Consider the following 19,938-nt stretch of genomic DNA (forward strand, 5'->3'; position numbering starts at 1 on the left):
TTTCGGATTGTTGTGAGAGGGAATTATATAAGCCAGGCTGTAGAAACATGTTTTGACAGGATAGTTATATAATATAATACGTTATATAACAATAGAAGAAGCTCAACTCGATGTGTAAACATCACATTTACACACTCTTTTTGACCGCATTGTTGATGTTTTGATTTTTTTTTTCATCGTCAATTGACTGCCAGCCTGTGTTAATTACATTCTGTTAATTGGATTTAATGTAAGTTTTTTGTTGTCAAACCTTTGCGTCAATGAATGTTTTGTTGCAATGAGGAAAGGTTAAAGGTCAGTAGCCATCTTGACTCCATGTCACACCAGACTTCAAACCAACCCAGGAATTTGGGTGTAAATATGGTCTCAGACTTGAAATTCGACCACCACCTTAAGACAATACCAATCAGCTGACTATCATCTGAATAATATTGCAAGAATTGAAGAATTCGGACTGAAAAAGATGCAGAGAAACTTGTTTGTGACTTCATTTTCAGCATGGTGGATTAGTGTAATGGTGTGTTGTAAACACGGTTGAGCACATTACACCGGCGCTTAAATCGCTGCACTGGGTGTCTGCGTGTCAAATGATTGATTTCAAAATGGTCTGATCCATCCAGGCACCTGTAATGCTTCTTAAAATGATCTGCTGCTTCTACCAGGAGTCTCAGGAAGTCTTGAGGAGTCCATCGAGTGAGGAATCACAGCTATTTGGTAGCATGATGGGCGTATATGTCATTCTGTTTTTTCTTTTTTCTTATTATTGTGTCTGAGCAAGATAATATGGAATAAGCATAAGCTGGGAGCAGAGGAGCTGAAATCTTTTAAGAGTGTTATGACAGTGTTGATATCATGCTTTATACGAAGATTATGCTTGTGTGGTTACATTTATGTTAGTCAAGCCTTAAAGCTATCTTTTTGAAGTTGAAGAAACCATCCCACAGTCTCAGACATTAAGAATGAATCACAGACAAAATATAACACCTATATATTTTCCATATATAACCCATGAAACGTCGCGTAAACGGGGCCTCATTTTCACTTCACGCTGAAATGTACCCGCCGCTACTTAATCTGGCTTTAGCAACCAAAATACTGCTGTGAAGGCGAGGACTTGTGGCAATGGTGTATGTGCGTCAATTAAAAAATAAAACATAAATTTAAAGGAGCGGTGGCCAGGATTTAAGAATGGCGGCCTGCCACTCCTAAATGAATGATTCTGTAAATGAATGAGTGGTTCTGTTTTGTGTTCTGTCAATCTCTAAAAGAGAAATGGCTGTTATGGCTACAAAACCCTGACAGGATTTTTGAGCTCACAGATTTTCATATTTACCTATTAGATTTCCAGGTTCTGCTCGGGATTTTTACGATTGTCTTATCTTTGCATAACCAGAGGTTCCCTTTGCACCTGTCCTGTGTCTGCACCCGGATTGATTGTGTTTTCTGGCTTGCTTGCAGAAAGATCTTTGGGCAACTACAGCACAGCTCCAAGCGACTGTGTTTGTGAATTGTTCCCTTGTCTGACAAGTATTTCACTATTAAAGCCTTTTTAGTCTTTTCAATTGCTCTCAGTCTGATTTCTCTGAACTTTGTCTCCTCCTGATGTTTCACAAGGAATCTTCCTGACACACATTCACAAAAAATAAGTAAATAAATCAACAGAATAAAAGACGCATTCCTTACAAATTTAGGGTGGATCACTGGGACAAGAATATCTGATTTTCATTGACAAAGACAGAAAATAAAGAGTAATATGTGTACGCATGACCATTTCTCGCCGTTTTGACTGAGATTGAAACTGGATACTGTCACCAGCAGGATCCACAGGGAGCAGCTGGATCGGAGCTGCATGCATTGATCTGAGATCTGTAGAAAAGAAAAGAAACGAGAAGATGATCTACCGTCACAGGACACAAGCGTCCATGTAATTATCAACAGTCTCCACAAGTTGTACTTACTGAGGTGCTTCTTTGCAGTTATATTTAATTCCCATGTCTAGTTCCATCTGGAGGTCCTTCAAAGAGGCATTTGCACAGTTTGTCCTGAAGAATTGAGATGCAAAAAAAAAACAAGGCAGTTGCTAGCTTATCCAATATAAAGGGAAATACTTTGACAATTAGTGTGTGTGTGTGTGTGTGTGTGTGTGTGTGTGTGTGTGTGTGTGTGTGTGTGTGTGTGTGTGTGTGTGTGTGTGTGTGTGTGTGTGTGTATAAAGAGATTCTTACACTTTATTGTCCTGTGTGACCAGAACAACATTCAGGATTTTTACTCTGGTGACGTTGAACCGCTTTACCTCAATTCTCCCAAAAGTACTGAAGACAAAAGTAAGAAAAAACCAGTAATTAGGACTTTTCACATATGTAATCTCAAAATTTTCCAGTTGAGATTATGTTTAGCAGTGAAGATTTCTGCCTTGTGAGTCTCTTGTGTATCAGTTTCATGCAATCTCAAACATCTTGTTTTACCCCTCTCCTAACTCCAACAGGAAATTGGAAGAAATAAATCTGACTTGTTTTGAAGAAAAGTCTACTCTACAGAGTTTCCAAATAAAGAAGAATGAAATAAATGATTTGTGGGATTTTGAAGATGAGACATCAAAATCAATTGCAAACAGAAAATTGCCTCTATAAAATGATGAAACTACAATACATAGCACCATCATTGTTTTACGGGCATTTTATTGTAACAAGCAAGATGAGAGCTCCGTTTACACAATGTTTCAGAAAGTTTTGTGTTTACACAACGTTTTAAAAACAGAAGATATCCGTTATCATATTAAGGCGACTAATGGCAGTGGGTTACAAATCAATCAATCAATCAAATAAGGATTATTATGGGAGCTGCCTCAGTATCGTCTACATTGCTCTCAATGTTGAACGAAGCGCTCTGAGTCCACGGCTCAGTCTGTGGTACTGATCCATGCATGTGTGCTGTGAAATACCATTTTAGATGAGAAGCTTCTGAAAATACTGTCACCAATTTCTTCTTCCAGCTGTCAGTTGATCACAAGAGGTTTTTGTATTCACAGAATCTGAGTAATCACTTGGTTGTTTGTTTTGCATGAAGAGCGTCAGTCACGGTCTTTTTTTCTTTTATCACTGTTTTGTCTGTACGGTGTAGCGTCAATAAACACTTGGCTCTCTCACAACTCGCTCAAATTAAACAATATCCGCGTAAATGGAAAAATCCACCATCTCTCCCGAACCCCAGGTTATAAGTCTGGGTGTCATCCTTGACGGCTCCTTATCATTTCCTTCCCACTTCAATAGCATCACCCGAACAGCTTTCTTCCACCTCCGTCCCTCCCTCGCGGCCAACAGCACTGCCATTCTGGTTCATGCCCATGGTCGCCTCACGGCTGGACTATTGCAACTTCCTTTTCCATAGTCTTCCTCAAAAAACTCTCCATAAACTCCAGCTCATCCAAAACTCAGCTGCCTGGATCTGCCTGGATTCTTTTCTCCTTCCTATCGCACATGTGTTGCTATCATCGCTATATAACTCTCTAATGTGCTGTAGCTATAATGTACTGGTACACTCTTGCTTTTTTACTTACACCAGCTGAGATTAGGTTCCAGAATGAGCGGACAGGGTTGTCGACACATTCACTCCATCCTGGGCAGCCGCTGGTGAAGGTCTCTACAACGACAGAACACAGTTTTGTTTCTGTGAAAATCAAAAGTGCACAATATCTGCCTGATGCCTGATGGGAAAAGAAAAAAGAAAAAACAGAAAGGTGAACGAAAACGCTTAAAAAAAAAACTGAATAGAAAAAGTAATTTGATGCACGTGTTTGACTCAGTCAGTTAGCTTAGCTTAGCACAGAGAGTGGACACTGATGTCAACAGGTCATCTAAACTATTCTATGTCTGTCCCAGTCAACTGAGGACAAAGGCAGGACACAAACAGGACAGATCGCCTGTCCATCAGTTTAGAAAACTTAAAAAAATGATTCCAGTTTACGGCCGAGGCTATTCCAGGAAGTAAAAAGCCAGGCAGTAATAAGTTGGTACCTTTCCCACCCTCAACCACCATAAAAAAAGTAATACTGGTCAGTAAAAGTAACATTGGAGTTTGAACCTCTGGAGTAAATATCTTTCATTACCATGGCAAGACAGTTATCAGTCTATACATGGCTTCAGATTAGTGTTGTCAAGTGATTGCTGGTTGGTTTGATATTGCTGGTCAGGATTTCTCAGGGAAGAACAACATAACATCTGCTGACTGGTTCTTCAGGTCTGTGTTTAACTTAGTAAACTCCTCTTTTACAATCAAGTTTCTGCTTAATGATATTATTGATTTTGTATAATTTATTTTCATACCTTCAAGCTGAGAAACACTGCATGTTTGGAAAGCTACTATGATAATGGGAATAAAGAAAACGTGACCTGACTTGACAGGAGCAGCACAAACCTTTGACATTTAGCAGTCATTGTAGTTAACGTGCCCAAGGACGTTCATGGGTTCAACTGTGCGCTGAAAATGTGTTTTTTTTAAATGTCAAATAGTACAAAGTCTATTGCTCCAGTTTGAATGAATGGCCATCCAGCACCTCCCCCAGCAGGGTGTCCTCCAGCGTGACGAAACAATCCTTCTTCTCTGTAAAATTGTGGACCACGTCTTTTGTTTTGCTCCAGAACATCATCTAGTCCACAAAGACAGTCAAGAACACGACGTTACACAAACAGATCATGCTTCCTTTTAAAAGGCAGATACTGTTGTGATTGATATTTACTCTGTTGCATGGGGGGGGTGAAGGGGGCGGCAGCAACCAGAGCGTCGTAGGCCTCCGCTGGAACTTTACAGTGGTCCCGGTTTACATACGCTTGCTGAAACACTTTCCATATTTCTGGACAGTTGGCTCTGAAAGAGCAGAATAAAGTGCTCAGTGTTCAGGCTCATTCTGCTACAGGCATACTTAAACTCTGATAAGTTGATGGTATAAATAATACCAACAAGTTTTAAATTTGACTACAGAGAACTTATTATGTCTGAAATGCAGTCAATCTACTATTTGTGAACCAACTTCAACGTTTATTTGTCAGAAAAAAAGTGTAAAATGCCATGTTTTAGCCTGTACAAGTCCCATCAGAGCTGTAAAGCACACAGCATAGTATTCACAGCCTAATAATGGTGAAGACTGTTGAGTGTTGAGCAAAATGTGGTGTGAAGATAAACTAGCTGTAGATAGAATCATAAAAGTGGAATAAATGAGTAAATAACTGCAGTGAAATCGGTTGGAAAATGAATGTGCACCTGCTATATTTGCATTTCTGCTACTAAATTATCACACAGAGTTCTGCTCACACACACCCCGGCAATATTGATGAATCAAGGAAAAAGGTAATCAGATATGGGAGAAATGACAGTATCATGACATAGAGTCGACAGCAGATAAATACCAAGCGGGCAGCCAGAGGAGAGTGCATGTAGCAGTCAATCAATCATTAATGTGCAAAACCTGAAGATGAACTCCTGTTCAGTCAGTGATAATAACGTCATGCTGTACTATCTTTATGACTTTAGTCTGTTACACTTGAACTCCCTGGAGACCATTTTACTAATACAAATATCAAAAAATATAATATGCAAGTAAATATACTAAGATATCCTATTCATAAAATCCTTATCAAGATGTGATGCTCCACAAAGTTTATTTCTTGGTGAGAAAGATTTACTCTGGGGGATGTCGATAAACCTACTAAAGGAAACCTGTTCATCCAGATTATATCACAGGTCACCCAACTGTCAGGCTGATTTTTTCAGTACTGTATAACCAATGGCGGCTGGCCAATAGAGGGCGCCAATATATTGATAAACTGTAATACTGTCAACATCTGTTTATGCCTACAAACTAACAATGGGCTCTGAACTGTATTCGCTTCATTTTCTATAGAATATCTTTAAAAAAAAGGGAGGATTTCGTGATTTCTCTCTCTCGAACGTGCAAGAGCAGCCCGGGTGATGTGAAAGACAAGGAGGCGGGATTTAGTAGCTGTCTCACAATGACTGATTGACACAATTATTGACTATGTGGGACACCCTTTAAAGCTAACCCTAGCTCAGTGATTGGCTTAAAGCAGGGGTGTCCAAGCTCGGTCCTGGAGGGCCGGCGTCCTGCAGAGTTTAGCTCCTACCAGTTGCCGAACACCCGATTGCAAAGAGGGGCTCATTATTTGGCTTTTTCACAACCTTGTTGATGACATCATCATTAGATTCAGGTATGCTGAAGCAGGGAGGAGCTAGAACATGCAGGTCACTGGCCCTCCAGGACCGAGTTTGGACACCCCTGGCTTAAATTCAGTTCTTGTTGGTTCTCACATATTTCTACAAGATGTTGAGATGAAGACAACAAGCTGTAAATCTCTGATTATTAACTCTGTTACATCTCTCTCTTCTAATTTACCTGTTTGAAAGGAGAAATTTGGCTGAAAAGCTGCAGGTCAGGTTCAACTTTCTCCAATATAGTCATTTTTAAATGCACACAAACAGAAAAGTGTTCAGAATTTTGCAAATGTGTCCAAGTTTGTCAATGTTTATAAATGTTTACATATGTTCATATGTATTATTGACTAATCTAATAGCTCAAAGGAGCACACAGTTTATTTTGCAATTCTTTTTGGAGGTTTCTTATTGAGCATTCTAAAATACGTCGAAAGATGGATTGATGTGTTGTTTGAAAATATACCTGATATTTCTTTTGTTTTCCCTAAACTGAGACAAACTGTCATTTCCAGTAAACCAGCTCCAAAATACATTTATTTTCCAAAAGGGACTAATAAAGCTCCTGCTTGTATTTGTTTACAAGTACGTTAATAAAATAATCTTAATTCACTAGCTGTTTAAAAGTACAATAATTTTCACCACTGGGTGCCTCTCTCAATCTAAAAAAAAGTAAGATCGTTGTAATGTGGTTTCTAAAAGTAACTGTATTTAAATTAAGTTCACACTGACTGAAGTTGAATAATAATGAGGAGCCCCACCTGAGAAATGTATCACCAGCTGCCACTGTTTCTAACATTAGAAGAGCGCAAGCTATTGTTTGACACTGTTGTAATTCAACAATTCAGTTGTGTTTAAATCCGTCAAGGGGCAAGTTAGCATATTGGCTAACTTTAACATTTGTTATTGTGAAGTCGAGGCAACACCCACTTAAGCTTCTACAAAGTCAATACTCGAGCAAATAATAGATTTTTTGATGGAGCAGGTGTACTCCAAAGTGTATGAATGAACTTTGACAGAAATCCAATGAGAGAATTATGTATGTAGATGGTGAAAGACTAGTGACTTTGGTCAGTTTGCTTGATTTCAACAGGTTTTTTATCAGATATTTAAATGGAACATAAAGCTGTTTATTTACACTTTGGTTATCCTCAGATCACACTCTGTCACTGACGTTTTTTACATTGTTAATTTGCAAATACTTTTGAGAGTAAGTTTGGTTTCAGGCCGGGCCATTCTGTGTGGAGTGTGCGTGTTCTCTCTCAATACATGCATCCGTTTCCTGCTTCCCTCAGCCCAAAAGCAAGTGTGTGAGGTAAACTGGTGACCCCAAATTAGACCTGAAGGTGTGAATGTGAGTGTGTTTGGCCGGTCCAAGGTGTACCTTTCACGGATGGAATGATGGATAAATACCCTATACAGGTTTAGTGGAATTCTTCACAGTTGAGGTGATCAGGATTACTTCTGAGAAATGAACTGAGAAAAGGAAAAAGGCTTTTCCCCTGACCTTGATTGCTCCTGTTGCTGCACCGCAAAGAGGGTGAGCCACTGCTATGGGGTTAAACAGTTTGTGTACGTTATTCAGTTATCCTTCTTTTTGTTTTTCTTTTTTTTTTTAAAGTAACCAACCCTAACCATCCATCTTCTTTCCCACTTATCCAATTCAGGGTCGTGGGGCACTACAGCCGTTCCCAGCCGACTGTGGACGAGGACAGTGTTCACCCTGGACAGGTCGCCAGTCTGTCCAACCCTAACTAATGTTAGATAATTGATCAAATAACATCAATAATAGTAACAATAATAATAATCAGCACTTACTCTTTGAATCGCTCACACCTGGTGAAGAATGTGTCTTTAAATGTTTCATGTTCAGAGTCCTGTTGGAGAGGAACACAGGTCGCCACGGGGATAAAAAGTAGACTCAAAAGAACCGCAACCACGACCAGAACCTCGCAGCGTCTCCTCCGACGCTTCCCCGGCAGACTGGACTCTCCCTGCTCCATTGCAAGTGCTGAGAAAAGTAAGTTAATGGAGGTTTTTTCCAGTCCCTCAGATTTTGCTTGTTGTCACTTCTGCCGCGCTCGTGCTCTGTCACAACGGTCGGTGAGAAAAACACTGAGTGGCATCAGAGTATCTGGCCTGAAGCAAAAGTTTACCATAGGTAATTATCAAAACGCAAACAATGTCATTCCATTTAATCCGGCACAGTTCGATTTCCAGTGAGCCCAACCACAAAGACTACCTGTTGTGCTGTCAGTGTTTACATTCGTGCTTGTACAAACAAGAATGAATGCATCATGGAAATGTCAACATTCATTTAGATATCTTGTCACAAAACCTAAGAAAGTTGATATCTGTAAAGGTAATATTAATTTTCACAATTCTAACTATCTCGTCCACCATTTTTACATTATTTTTGTGAAATTTGCAGTCAAAAATCCATCCATCCATGTTCTATACCCTTTTATCCTGTTCAGGGTCGAGGGGCTATGAACAAAGGCAGGATCACAGGGAAAAGACATCCAGGGGCAGTCAAAGAGACAGACAACCACACACACACACACACACACACACACACACACACACACACACACACACACACACACACACACACACACACACACACACACAGGAAGAACATGCAAACTCCACACAGAAAGGCCCGGCTGCAGTCAAAACCACGGCACATTAATTCCACTGACATCTTGATGTTGTTAAAAACCAGTCTCTTCTCAGGAAACAAGATATCTGAAGGAGTCATGTATGTTTTCGCAATTGAGAGTATCTTGGTGATACTTTGTTATTGATCTTTCTTCTTAGATTTCATGATTGCGTCCTTTCGGCTCATGTTCTTGTGTTTAGTTATGCCCTTTATTAAAACATCCTGTAACTGACTTGAGCTGGGCGCGGTAGTAGCCTCGAGGATACAGGAGCAGACTTCCCACCCCATCATAGAAAGAGGTCATTGTGGAAAAAGGGAATTTCTCCCAATGGATTAAGAAAGTATGATGAGTTTGTTAAATAGTAGTGCGGTTGATTAAAAAATTTAACTGATTAATTGTAAAATTTTCTGTAATTAATTGCGATTAATCACATTGTTTTTCTACTGAAGTCTGAAGCAGGGAAAACAACGGGATTAATGTCGACTCAACACACAGAGACTATATTAAAATTCAAAGACTATTTTTCTAAAGTCCTTTGTCCTTGGGCAAGACACTGAACCCCAAAACTGCCTGGGTAATTGCAGTGTGAGAGTGAGTGGTTGGTGGTGGTCGGAGGGGCCGATGGCGCAGATTGGCAGCCTCGCTTCCGTCAGTCTGTGTGTGTGTGTGTGTGTGTGTGTGTGTGTGTGTGTGTGTGTGTGTGTGTGTGTGTGTGTGTGTGTGTGTGTGTGTGTGTGTGTGTGTGTGTCCACTGGATGTGGTTGGAACTGTTGTGGGGAGGCCTGGAGCGACAACGAGATTTAACAATTTTGCTTTAAAGAAGAGTGGATTTGATCTCTTTAGCCAGTATTATGAATTATCCCTATTGCTCTTTTTTGTCAAATTGATAGTGGCTGTAGTCAACATTTATTAGTATTGCATCAGACCTCGGCACAGTAATTTAGATATGGTAACACCAGTGAACAGTATAATATGTGGAGTGATTTGTGGTCCAGAATGTGTCTTACTTTATTGATTACTGAAATGCCTCTTGATATCTTGTTTTGAACGTGTTTAATGTGAGATTTCCAAATGATTTTATCATCAAATATAACACCAAGAAACTTATTTTGATGGACTCTCTGAATTTCCACACCATCTTCCTTTAAATATGCATATGTAGCCCTTTTACCAATTCTGAATACCATGAATTTAATTTTGCTTAAGTTTAATGATAATTTATTTATGTTAAACCACTTTTTCAATCAGCACATTTCACTACTGATTGTTTTCAGTAGTATCTGTAAATCGCCCCCGAACAGAAAATATTTGTATCTCCTGCGAAAATAACTAGTTTGATTGATTTGATGTAGTAGTAATGTAATTTATGTAGAGCAACAATAGTTTTCGACCCAACACTGACCCCTGGAGGACACCACACTCAATGTCCAAGCACGATGACTTTTCATTCTGAAAGATGTTTTTATATAATGAATTTTTAGCTCCTTCCAAATCACCTTTCTCCTGTTAGATTGCACCCAAATGAAATTCTGATTTTACACCTATTTATTATTTCTACTTGTATGCAGCGATGTTAAGTTAAATGTTGAGTCAGTGGAGTAATGCATTCAAACTTATGCGATGACTCTTGCAGCATGTTTTTCCCATGCCGTCTCTCTCCTCTGCGCTGTTACTCTTACGGCAAAATAACATTGTTTTCTGTCTGTTGCCATAGTGACTTGTGGTATCAGGACTACACTGATGATGGCTTTTTATTGTGGTCGTGCATGATTGTAACTCAAGGTTCACATATTGAGAGTTTATTGAACTAATTCAGATCAGCTGTTCTGGAACTGGGAATTAGTTTCCCATCTCACAGTGAGTCGACTCGGACTTCAGGGAGAGACTCGCAGTTTGTTGAACCTCCTTTCTGGAATACCTCCCTGACCTAGATTTCAACATAAATGTATTTTGTGTGAGGCAACAGTGTTAACCACTGAACTTGCCTGTGATAAAGCCACAGCCACATTGTTTTCGGACCGCTTCGTCATTCCCTGACAGAATTGTCTAAATACTATGTAATTTATTGTTGATTTAGATTATTGTTGGACTATCAAACCTCTGAAGATATAACTTAAACTGTTATTTTTACAGAATTCCTGACTGATGAAAGAAAAGGTGAAAGTGTCAACCTGTGTCAAATCAGCTCAGTAAATCCTATGAATTGTATTTGACAAAATTTATCCTGATTGTTTGTTTTGTGCTCGATAGTTGTGTGAGGGGATTACATATTCCAGGCTTCTCATAGTATGTAGGAACATGTTTGGAATGCCTGTTTAATATTAAATAAAAACTCCAAATGCCCTGCAGCATTAACGAACTACTAGTAATATCATGTTTTTCTGTCAGCCACCACAGCTATTAATTATAGCAGTGTAGTTGCTGCCACCACCTGGCCTAGAGAAGCTTTGTGTGTCTTGAACACTGTGCAGGACTGATAAACAGGCCATGGAATAATAGAAGGAGCTCAACTAGTTGTGTAATCATGACATTAACACACTCTTTTTGACATTGTTGATGTTTTGACGTGTTTTCAAAAACATGTCACTTAAATGCTGTATTTATGGAATTTCATTTGAAAATAAAACATTTCTTTATCATCAATTGACTGCCAGGCTGTGTTAATTATATACTGTTAATTTGACTGTTAAAGCATTGCGAATTGCCTCGTGTCTGAATGACCTTATAGAAATAAACTGTCATGCCTTGTTGCAGACACTGTTGTCTGAACTGTTTTAATTCTCTTTCAAAACAGAGTTATATTATTTTACTGAGAATATTTCAAAATAAATATTTCTGTTTATTCTTCTGTTCAAAACCCTTGTCGTTTCTTATGTTGCTCATTGGTTACTGTAAAATGACGTGAAGGAATATGAACCAATAGCAGGGCACGTTTCATAGCCCTACGTCTCTTTTTTGACAAATGGGAGTGCAAGCGAACATTAGCCCCGCCCCTTGTGGGGTTTAATTTGTTCAGCCGTGGGTGTGTTGGAATAGCTTTAGCTCACTAAAACAAGTAAAGTATTTTAATAACACCAATATTTAAAATTATTGCACAGCTTTCTGGTACAATTGGGATTGTTATGTTTGTAGCCGTCGCTGTCGTTAGCTTCGCTGCTCGTTTATTCGTGCTTTTCTTCAGTAAAAGCTGAGCGCGAGCAGCTAATGTACGCTAGCAGATTGATTTTCTTGCATTTTAATGAGCTGGACGAGATTTATTTTCACTTCCTCGCTCTTTCCTCCTTTTCCTTCCTTTCCCCTCTTTTCGTCGTGCTCGCGGGAGTTTGAGATGATTTTAACTGCGTGTTCCCGTTAAATGTGAAAGCATTTCGTGCTTGCTCTTGCAGGTGACCTCAGTGTTTGTGAAGATATTTGCTCCACTTCCTGATCACCATGAGCGACCCGTGGCAGGAGTGCATGGACCACTGCATAGAGGTCACTAAACAGGCCGGGAAGGTAATCAAACATCACTAAAGCATCCTTCTCATGAACTAGACATTGCATCAAGTCGCTGATGACTTGGGGAAATGGTTTGCAGAGTGACCTTGCATCCTGGTATTCATGCCTCATCAGCACAGAGAAGAAGAATGCACCACTTTGTTCAGGTTTAATAATGCCACTTTTGATCCAGAGCCTTGAATATAAAGTCCGTTAGGCGTTTGTGCAATACACGAAATGGTCTGATCCATCCATGCAGCTCCAATGCTTCTTAAAATGAGTCTAAGGAAGTCTTGAGGAGTCCATCAAGTGAGGAATCACAGCTATTTGGTAACATGATGGGAACACACATCATTCTATTTTTAATTTCAATGTTGTGTCTGAGCAAAATAATATGGAATGAGCATAAGCTGAGAGCAGAGGAGCTTAAATTGCAATTTTGGCATGTTTAAGAGTTTATGTCCTAATTGAGTGTCTCTGTTATGACAGTGTTGATATCATGCTATACACTAAGATGAAGGTTGTGTGGTTACTTTTGTGTTTGTCAAGCTTAAAACTATTTTTTTTGAAGTTGAAAGAAACCCTTCCACAGTCTTGGACATTAAAAATGAATCATAGACACAATATAATGCCTATATGTTTTATTCCTTACAGAAACAAGAAAGTGTAATTCTAATTCAAAATAGTTTCCCTTCAAGTTATTGTCCCTTTCTCACTGGGGTTTTTGTCTGTCATGGCTTTTATAACAGTTAAATCATCTTTATGTGAGAACAAATGTTACCCAGACCAAATAACCACAACTTGGAAAGATGTGGTGCCGAAACACTTTATTGTCTTAGTCCCATTACTGCCAACAATATTTAACCACAACTCACACCATGTTCAGTTAATGAATGCACCAGATGTAATCATCCCCCCCGAAAAAATCCCTGTTTTCATCATGGTTGTTTTCCTGCCAGATGATCCGCGAGGCTCTCAAGAAGGACATAGCTGTGATGCAGAAGAGCTCCCCGACTGACCTGGTGACTGAGACGGACCAGAAAGTGGAGCAGCTTATTATATCTTCCATTAAAGAAAAGTTCCCCACGCACAGGTACACAGCTTTTAATGCAGTGGTGCATACATGGCGGTGAATCTGCCTATTGAACAGTCCTCATAACAAGAATAACATTTTAATGTAAGAGAAATCCCACCCAAACCTTCTAGCAATGCATCTGCTGCCCTTTGCCTTGTTTCACTCAGTTTACTTGTTTGCAGTTTGAAGAATTTAGTTTTGAATCAAACAGCGACACAAATTTGTTCTAGTCGTTATTTCACAAACAGCTTTTGGCTCGAAATTAATAATCCAATGTATCTTAAGTGTCCTCAAAAAAATACATCGGTCCCTCCCCAAAGTCGCAGTTCGCTGGAGCTGATTCCAGCTGTGAGTGAACGGACAGGGTGCACTGTGGGCAGGCCAGTCTGTCTCAAGGAAATCACAGAGAGACAGACACTGACAAGCAATTTATATTCATTCAATTAACACAAGATGAATATGCAAACTCCACTTGAAGTTCCTGAACATCAGAGTAGCTCCAGCATACAAATTCCTCACTAGATGTTGACTCTCTTACCTCCTGTCCGAAGAGTGAATCCTGCTACCCTGTCGAGAAACTCTTTCCTCAATTTTTACCCTAAAATGAAATAAAATACAAGCGGTACTGTCTGGCAAAGTGTTCAGCACAGTGGAAACGGCCTAAGATCAGAGAATGTTTTCTGAACAGGTGCACAGCATCAAGTCAAATTTTAGTTTCCAGTTGAACTCGCAATTTTCTGATCCACAAAGAGTGAAGTATGTCGGAACAATTTCTTTCTGCCTGTATTTTGAAGTTTCATAGGTGAGGAGTCGGTTGCAGCAGGTGCCCCCAGTGTCCTTACGGACAATCCCACTTGGATCATCGACCCTATCGATGGCACCACCAACTTCGTTCACAGGTACTCCCGCCTGCGATAAGATACTGTAAGAGACTCCAAGCAGCCCGATATCACAGTGGATTTGTTTTATCTCAGTCTCGCCTTGCCTATTTTTATCTTTTAATTAGGTTCTCTCTGGGATTGTCCTCTACCAGGGATAATTAGACATCCCAGATGAAACTGAACAGATGATAGAAATAGATTCCTCTGAGCTTAAATCTAAAGCGAGTTCAATAAATGAAGGTTTTATATTATAAATTCCTCTTGGGCAGGTTCCCATTTGTGTCTGTGTCAATCGGCTTCACGGTGAAGAAAGAGGTAACTACTATTCTATACCAATCATATTTGTTTTTCCACACTCCTGATGATAGGAAACAATAACATTATAGTGGCTCTATTAATCCAGAGAATTTCTGTAGAGCGGTAATGTAAACATCTTTTATATACAGCTGCTGATCTATTCTCAGCTCTCCTCCCCGCCACATGAATCACTGCCATTTTCTCTGCTGCTTCTCCGTCTCAGATCGAATTTGGGATCGTCTACAGCTGCATTGAGGACAAACTGTATACTGCACGCAAAGGAAAGGGAGCCTTCTGCAACGGCGCTCCCATCAAAGTGTCTGGACAAGAAGGTGAATATTGATCCAGCTCACCAGGATTCAGAGCTGTAGTTATGAAAGTTATCCACCAGGTGGAGGCAAAATCCAACATCTCACCATGTTTCTTTGATTCCAGACAGGAGATGAAGTGTCTGCTGAGTGATAATTCAATGTTTTTGTTTATTTCCCAGATATCAGCCAATCTCTGGTGTTGACAGAAATGGGCTTTAAACAGGATCCAGTAAAATTCCAAACAATGTTGGCCAACATCAGAGCAATCCTCACCATACCTGTACACGGGTAATTATCTGTTTAGGTGTAATCTTCCACCCATTGTCTCGTGAACCACAGTAACACAGCAAACAGCTGCTGTTGCTTTGTCTGAAGATCAACACCTAGTGTAATTGTTCACAGCCAAGCAATTGCTTCGACAGTAGGATTTAACAGGCGTTGTTGCCCTTGCAGCAAAAGCTCACTTATGTGTTTTCTAAAATAAAAGTTTTGTCACTTTTGTGATGGATGATTGTGGTCAGTGTTGACCTCAGTGATCATGACACTGTGTTTCCTGTTGGTGATTCATAATAAAAGCCACCAGGAGAGTAGGAGCTGACAAGAAAGACTCCTGTCGTAGTGAAATAAACACACAAAGACAACTGAACCCAGTGGTTTGAACAGTAGCACTTCCAACGACAACGTAAAGCAGTGTTGGTAAGAGAACTATATTTATTGAGAAAATCAAGATCATTGCCTTTGTTGAACCAGGATGAACAACCTTATTCATGATGAGGGTCTTCAGTTCCTGGGTGCACATGTCTTAAAAATATGTTAGAATAACTGCTGCCATCTTAATGCAAATAACAAATTAAATGCTTTTTATTAGATTTTTGTTAAAATGACAGGTACTTTTCACTTAAAAATGCATTGAATTTTCAGTAATTGCCGATAACGTATGATTGTTATCAGACTTACCTGTGATTAATAATTATTTTTCCTCCTCTGATCAGCTGTGAACTCAATCCTGACTTCATTTCTGTGAATTGGCCCTTCGCCGACAGTTGTCCATGTCCGTTCTACAAGTTGGAAGTAAACATCTCATTTCCATGTGCAGAGTCCGCTCCCCAGGCAGCGCAGCTGTCAACATGTGTTTGGTAGCGTGTGGCTCAGCTGACGCGTACTACCACATGGGCATCCACTGCTGGGACATGGCTGGAGGCGCCGCCATCGTCACCGAAGCCGGGGGAGTGATCATGGACATCTCAGGTGAGTCACTGAGCAAACATGAGACTTTCAGACGTCGTTTCACTCCAGCTCTTCACAGACTGCTGCTGAGTCACTGGGCGGAGGATTGCTGCACAGAAGACAGCACACCGAATGGGTCCCAAGTTCTTTCAGCAATGACACAACAGAAACGATTGTTTATGAATTCTTTATTGATGCCAATTGTTCTTGGCACTTGTTTTTGTCCGTCTCACTGCTCATCAAAGCCAGCGAAACCCAGTCAGAGATGAATAAATGATAACCAGTGGCTTTGTACTTGGAAAGAGAGTTTTGATAGTAAATTAGGGTAACCCTCAGGGTGTGCCTGCTGACTCATAAGCTGTCCTCAAATTAATGTGCACAGCAGGACGTTGTGTACATCTTTTCATGCAAGCACATTTGAAATTGCAGTGTTTTTGGTGGCAGAGTAGACATGGCTTTTCCCATGCTGCCATCCTGCACTTATCTCATCATTCTCCCCATCACTTAGCACAATTTCCCTGCAATGTAGGACTTTTTGCAGTTTGCCATATATTGAACAATATATCGTCTGGTGAGCTGGAAAATTACAAGATTTATTTAAAACATTTTTTTTTTAAATCTCTCAGTCGGAGCGGCATACCCCGTCTGGTCTATATTTCCCCTTTTTTAGTGGCTATTTTAACATTGGGGGAAAGGGATAAAATGCATCTCTGATTTACGGTAATCAAAATACCTCACCAGCAGAGCAAACAAAATACATTAAATAAATGTGTAGTTGAGCCAAGTAGAGAGAGAACCTCATGGTTAACTCTGAACTCACAACGTGCTGCATTTGTTTCACATTAAGTTGTAACTTTTGTCCCTGCATTACCTGAAACGCGTATTTTATCCCCATGTCTATCTACAGTTATGTCACACTAGACAGGAGATACAGTTCCAAAGAAAGTTTAAATTTCACATTGCACCCGCTGTCCTATTTTCACTGCATTTTTATCACCGTATGGACAGACACATGATAAGATGATATCTAATCAGCCTATCAGAATGTGAGAGTGGTTGTCATGGCAATTGTCACCACACAAAGAAGAGAAGAGAGAAGCAGCAGAAAGCGGCTGACAAGAAACAAAGCCTCTAACACCAGTAAATGTAGAAAGGCTCTAAATGTCTTCTACTCTGAAGCACAGTCCTGTGCTTGGAGGTCCTGGTTTTGTTTTGCATCTACATTTACATTTGACCATTTACATATATTATGTAGGAGTTGGAGGTTTTGTGCACGTGGACATGTAAAGCTGTCGATCATAATGACGGTTCTGCACACTGGTGTGAGTTTACACTGGATGACAGAGGATAAAAATATAATAATATTTGATATACAACCTGCGCCCATATACAGATTTGAGCGGCGCTAATCAAAACAAAAACATTGAGGAAGTCAAAGTGCAAATGGCATCAACTCACTAAAATCCAGCATAAGAGAATGTATATATTATCTCCTATGTAACTGTGAAATTAGCTGCAGATCACGGTTGCTTAAAAGGCTTGGAGCAAATTGAGACAAAAAAATATATCAGTTATATATTTCCACTGAAAGTACAAGGTTGCCAATCAGTCAGCTTTTTATTAATTTTTTTCTTCAGAGTCGACTTTGCTTATTTGATTTTTTTAATGACGTAATTAGTCTTTATTATAATATAGAGTTCAAACAATAGATGACTTGATTCAGTTTTCACATTTGAGACCACTCACAGGCTTACTTAATACTTTCAGGACGGTGGTGGGTTTACGTTTAAAAAAAAAAAAAAAAACACAATAAAAATGCTGACGTGAAAAAAAAACCCTACAATGTTCATAATTGGTCTCTTCCCACCAGGAGGACCTTTTGATCTGATGTCTCGCCGGCTGATCATCGCCAGCAGCCGGGCGATCGCAGAACGGATCGCCAAGGAGGTAACAGTGTTCAATGTCGGCAGGGACGACACGGACCCCCAGTAAACCTCAGTGACTCGTAAACACACTCGGCTGATTTGGACGTCTCAAGTCCGCCGCTGCCTTAAGAACCAAAACTGGTAAACTTACCTCTGAGGAATGTCTGAGTCGGTTTGTTCAGGGCTTGCAGCTTGGATTTTTACTGCTTTGTTTGTTCCCTGTTGTTTGTTCAGATTTTAACCTGCTGTAACTTGTTTCAAAAAGTAGGACAAAAACCTTCTGCTTCTCTGTCCACATTTACACGTTTTTAATGTTTTATGGGGATCATTTAGTCATTTCATATTGTTACGTTATACATCAAGATAACTTAAGTGTTTGTTTTGACCAATTATATTGTGATGAACTATTTTAGCTCCTAGTTTAGGTAAAAGCTGGGGTTTTTTTTTTTCAGTTTTAAAATTTCTTTGTTGCAGTACTGTCTACTTCCTCATCAAGGCCAAAGCGAAACACACAGTTGGTGTTAACTATATAAAAAACAAGCTTGAGTTCTGTTTTTTTTTTTTTTTAAACGTATTTAATGTATAAGGACAATAAACACTTATGATCCCCCACCCCACTCAAGTCCCGCCTCGTTTCTCAATCTGCATGAATGTGACTGTAACCGGCCTTAACGCCCAGATCTGCATGCATCTACATGCTAATAGTTGTAAAGAGGAGGCGGTAAGAAGTTAAGCTTGAGTTTGCAAAAGTCTGCAAAACAAAATTGCAGTTAGGAACTTGTGAGGACTTGTCGCCCATAGAAATGTTTCTGTTAGATAATTTGTTATAAAACCTGTAGAGATGCCGAGTTCCTTAAAGGGGACATATCATGCTAAATCCACTTTTTTAGCCCTTAAATGCATGTTGTTGTATATTTAGAGTGTTTAGAAGTACAGAAAAGTTCAAAGTAGTCTCTTCAGGTGCTCCGTTGATATCTTTATATTCTGTTTTGGTCATATTTTGCGATCCGTTTCGATTTTTCTATTCTCTATTACGTTTTTTGAACAATGACGTCACAGTATTCCCGGCGGAACTGCCAAATTAGGACATCGACACGTCGAGCAATCCGCCATTTTTGTTTCTCGCTGCGATTTTGTAGTCCAACCTAAGGGTGCCGAAGTTACGAGAGGATAAGTCGAAATGTTCGGTTGTTGGATGTAGTAACCCACAAGCTTCGTTACACCGTCTCCCAGCATCAGAACCTTTTCGAAGTGCCTGGTTGAGTTTTATTTTTCACAGAAATGTACCCACATCTGTGGGTAAGGTCATTTTTGTGTGCGCGAAGCACTTTAAGGACGACTGCTTCAGCAACCTCCGCCAGTATAAAGAAGGATTTGCCGAAAGACTTGGTCTGATTGAGCGGTCAGTTCCTTCTATCTATGGAGACGACGAACAGAGCACTTCGGTAAGCTGTATATAACGCTAAAAAGTGTGATGATAAGACGTCCCTGTCATTGTTTTGTTAGCATTAGCAGTTGCACCGTCTTCATATGTTAGCGCTGTGTGCTCGTTTTAGATTATAATGTAACTTCTGTGTTAAATAGTCGTTGTAATACAGGCAGTATTGTAGTAGTGGGCATGGATGGAGAAGTTAGTGTAAATATAGTAACACACCATTGCGTTACATCCATATGAAGACGTTGTTCTTCAGGTGCATCATCGTCATTTTCATCTCGCTCCGCCGGGTCCGACTCTGGCTCCAACATGTATGGCTGGATGGACAAATCTTCCGTTGTTGACATTTTGTAAATAATGTGTGAATATAAAGTTTCTGCGCCGCTAGATAATTGTATCTGTTCTATCAAACTACAAAGATGGCC

The 19,938-nt window shown here is 39.8% G+C and overlaps 2 protein-coding genes across 2 annotated transcripts; one reads left to right on the forward strand and one right to left on the reverse strand.

Moving 5' to 3' along the window:
• Positions 1-3,505: 3,505 nt before the first annotated feature.
• Positions 3,506-9,188, reverse strand: LOC308125925 (ADP-ribosyl cyclase/cyclic ADP-ribose hydrolase 1-like; the record flags this gene model as incomplete). Its single annotated transcript, XM_080489966.1, is given in 5 exon segments — positions 3,506-3,639; positions 4,543-4,645; positions 4,736-4,750; positions 4,752-4,863; positions 9,118-9,188. Coding segments are annotated over 5 exon segments (435 nt in total).
• A 2,686-nt stretch (positions 9,189-11,874) lies between these two features.
• Positions 11,875-18,698, forward strand: LOC308125611 (inositol monophosphatase 1-like). The gene is made up of 9 exons (XM_080489495.1): positions 11,875-11,940; positions 12,272-12,380; positions 13,322-13,455; positions 14,232-14,336; positions 14,588-14,633; positions 14,839-14,947; positions 15,106-15,214; positions 16,023-16,174; positions 18,024-18,698. The coding sequence occupies exons 2-9, from the start codon at positions 12,318-12,320 to the stop codon at positions 18,143-18,145; spliced, it is 840 nt and encodes a 279-aa protein (XP_080345621.1). The 5' UTR covers positions 11,875-11,940; positions 12,272-12,317; the 3' UTR covers positions 18,146-18,698.
• The last annotated feature ends 1,240 nt before the right edge of the window (positions 18,699-19,938 follow it).

The sequence above is a fragment of the Lipophrys pholis genome, assembly GCF_963383615.2.
Source record: "Lipophrys pholis genome assembly, chromosome: 20".
In the NCBI taxonomy this organism is placed as follows: domain Eukaryota; kingdom Metazoa; phylum Chordata; class Actinopteri; order Blenniiformes; family Blenniidae; genus Lipophrys; species Lipophrys pholis.

What these genes read in the sequence shown, in the direction of transcription:
- LOC308125611 (XM_080489495.1), top strand. Translation starts at nt 12,318, where the DNA reads ATGAGCGACCCGTGGCAGGAGTGCATGGACCACTGCATAGAGGTCACT. An exon ending in GAAAAGTTCCCCACGCACAG is followed by an intron (nt 13,456 to 14,231) that starts GTACACAGCTTT and finishes TGTATTTTGAAG; the next exon opens with TTTCATAGGTGAGGAGTCGG. An exon ending in ACCACCAACTTCGTTCACAG is followed by an intron (nt 14,337 to 14,587) that starts GTACTCCCGCCT and finishes CCTCTTGGGCAG; the next exon opens with GTTCCCATTTGTGTCTGTGT.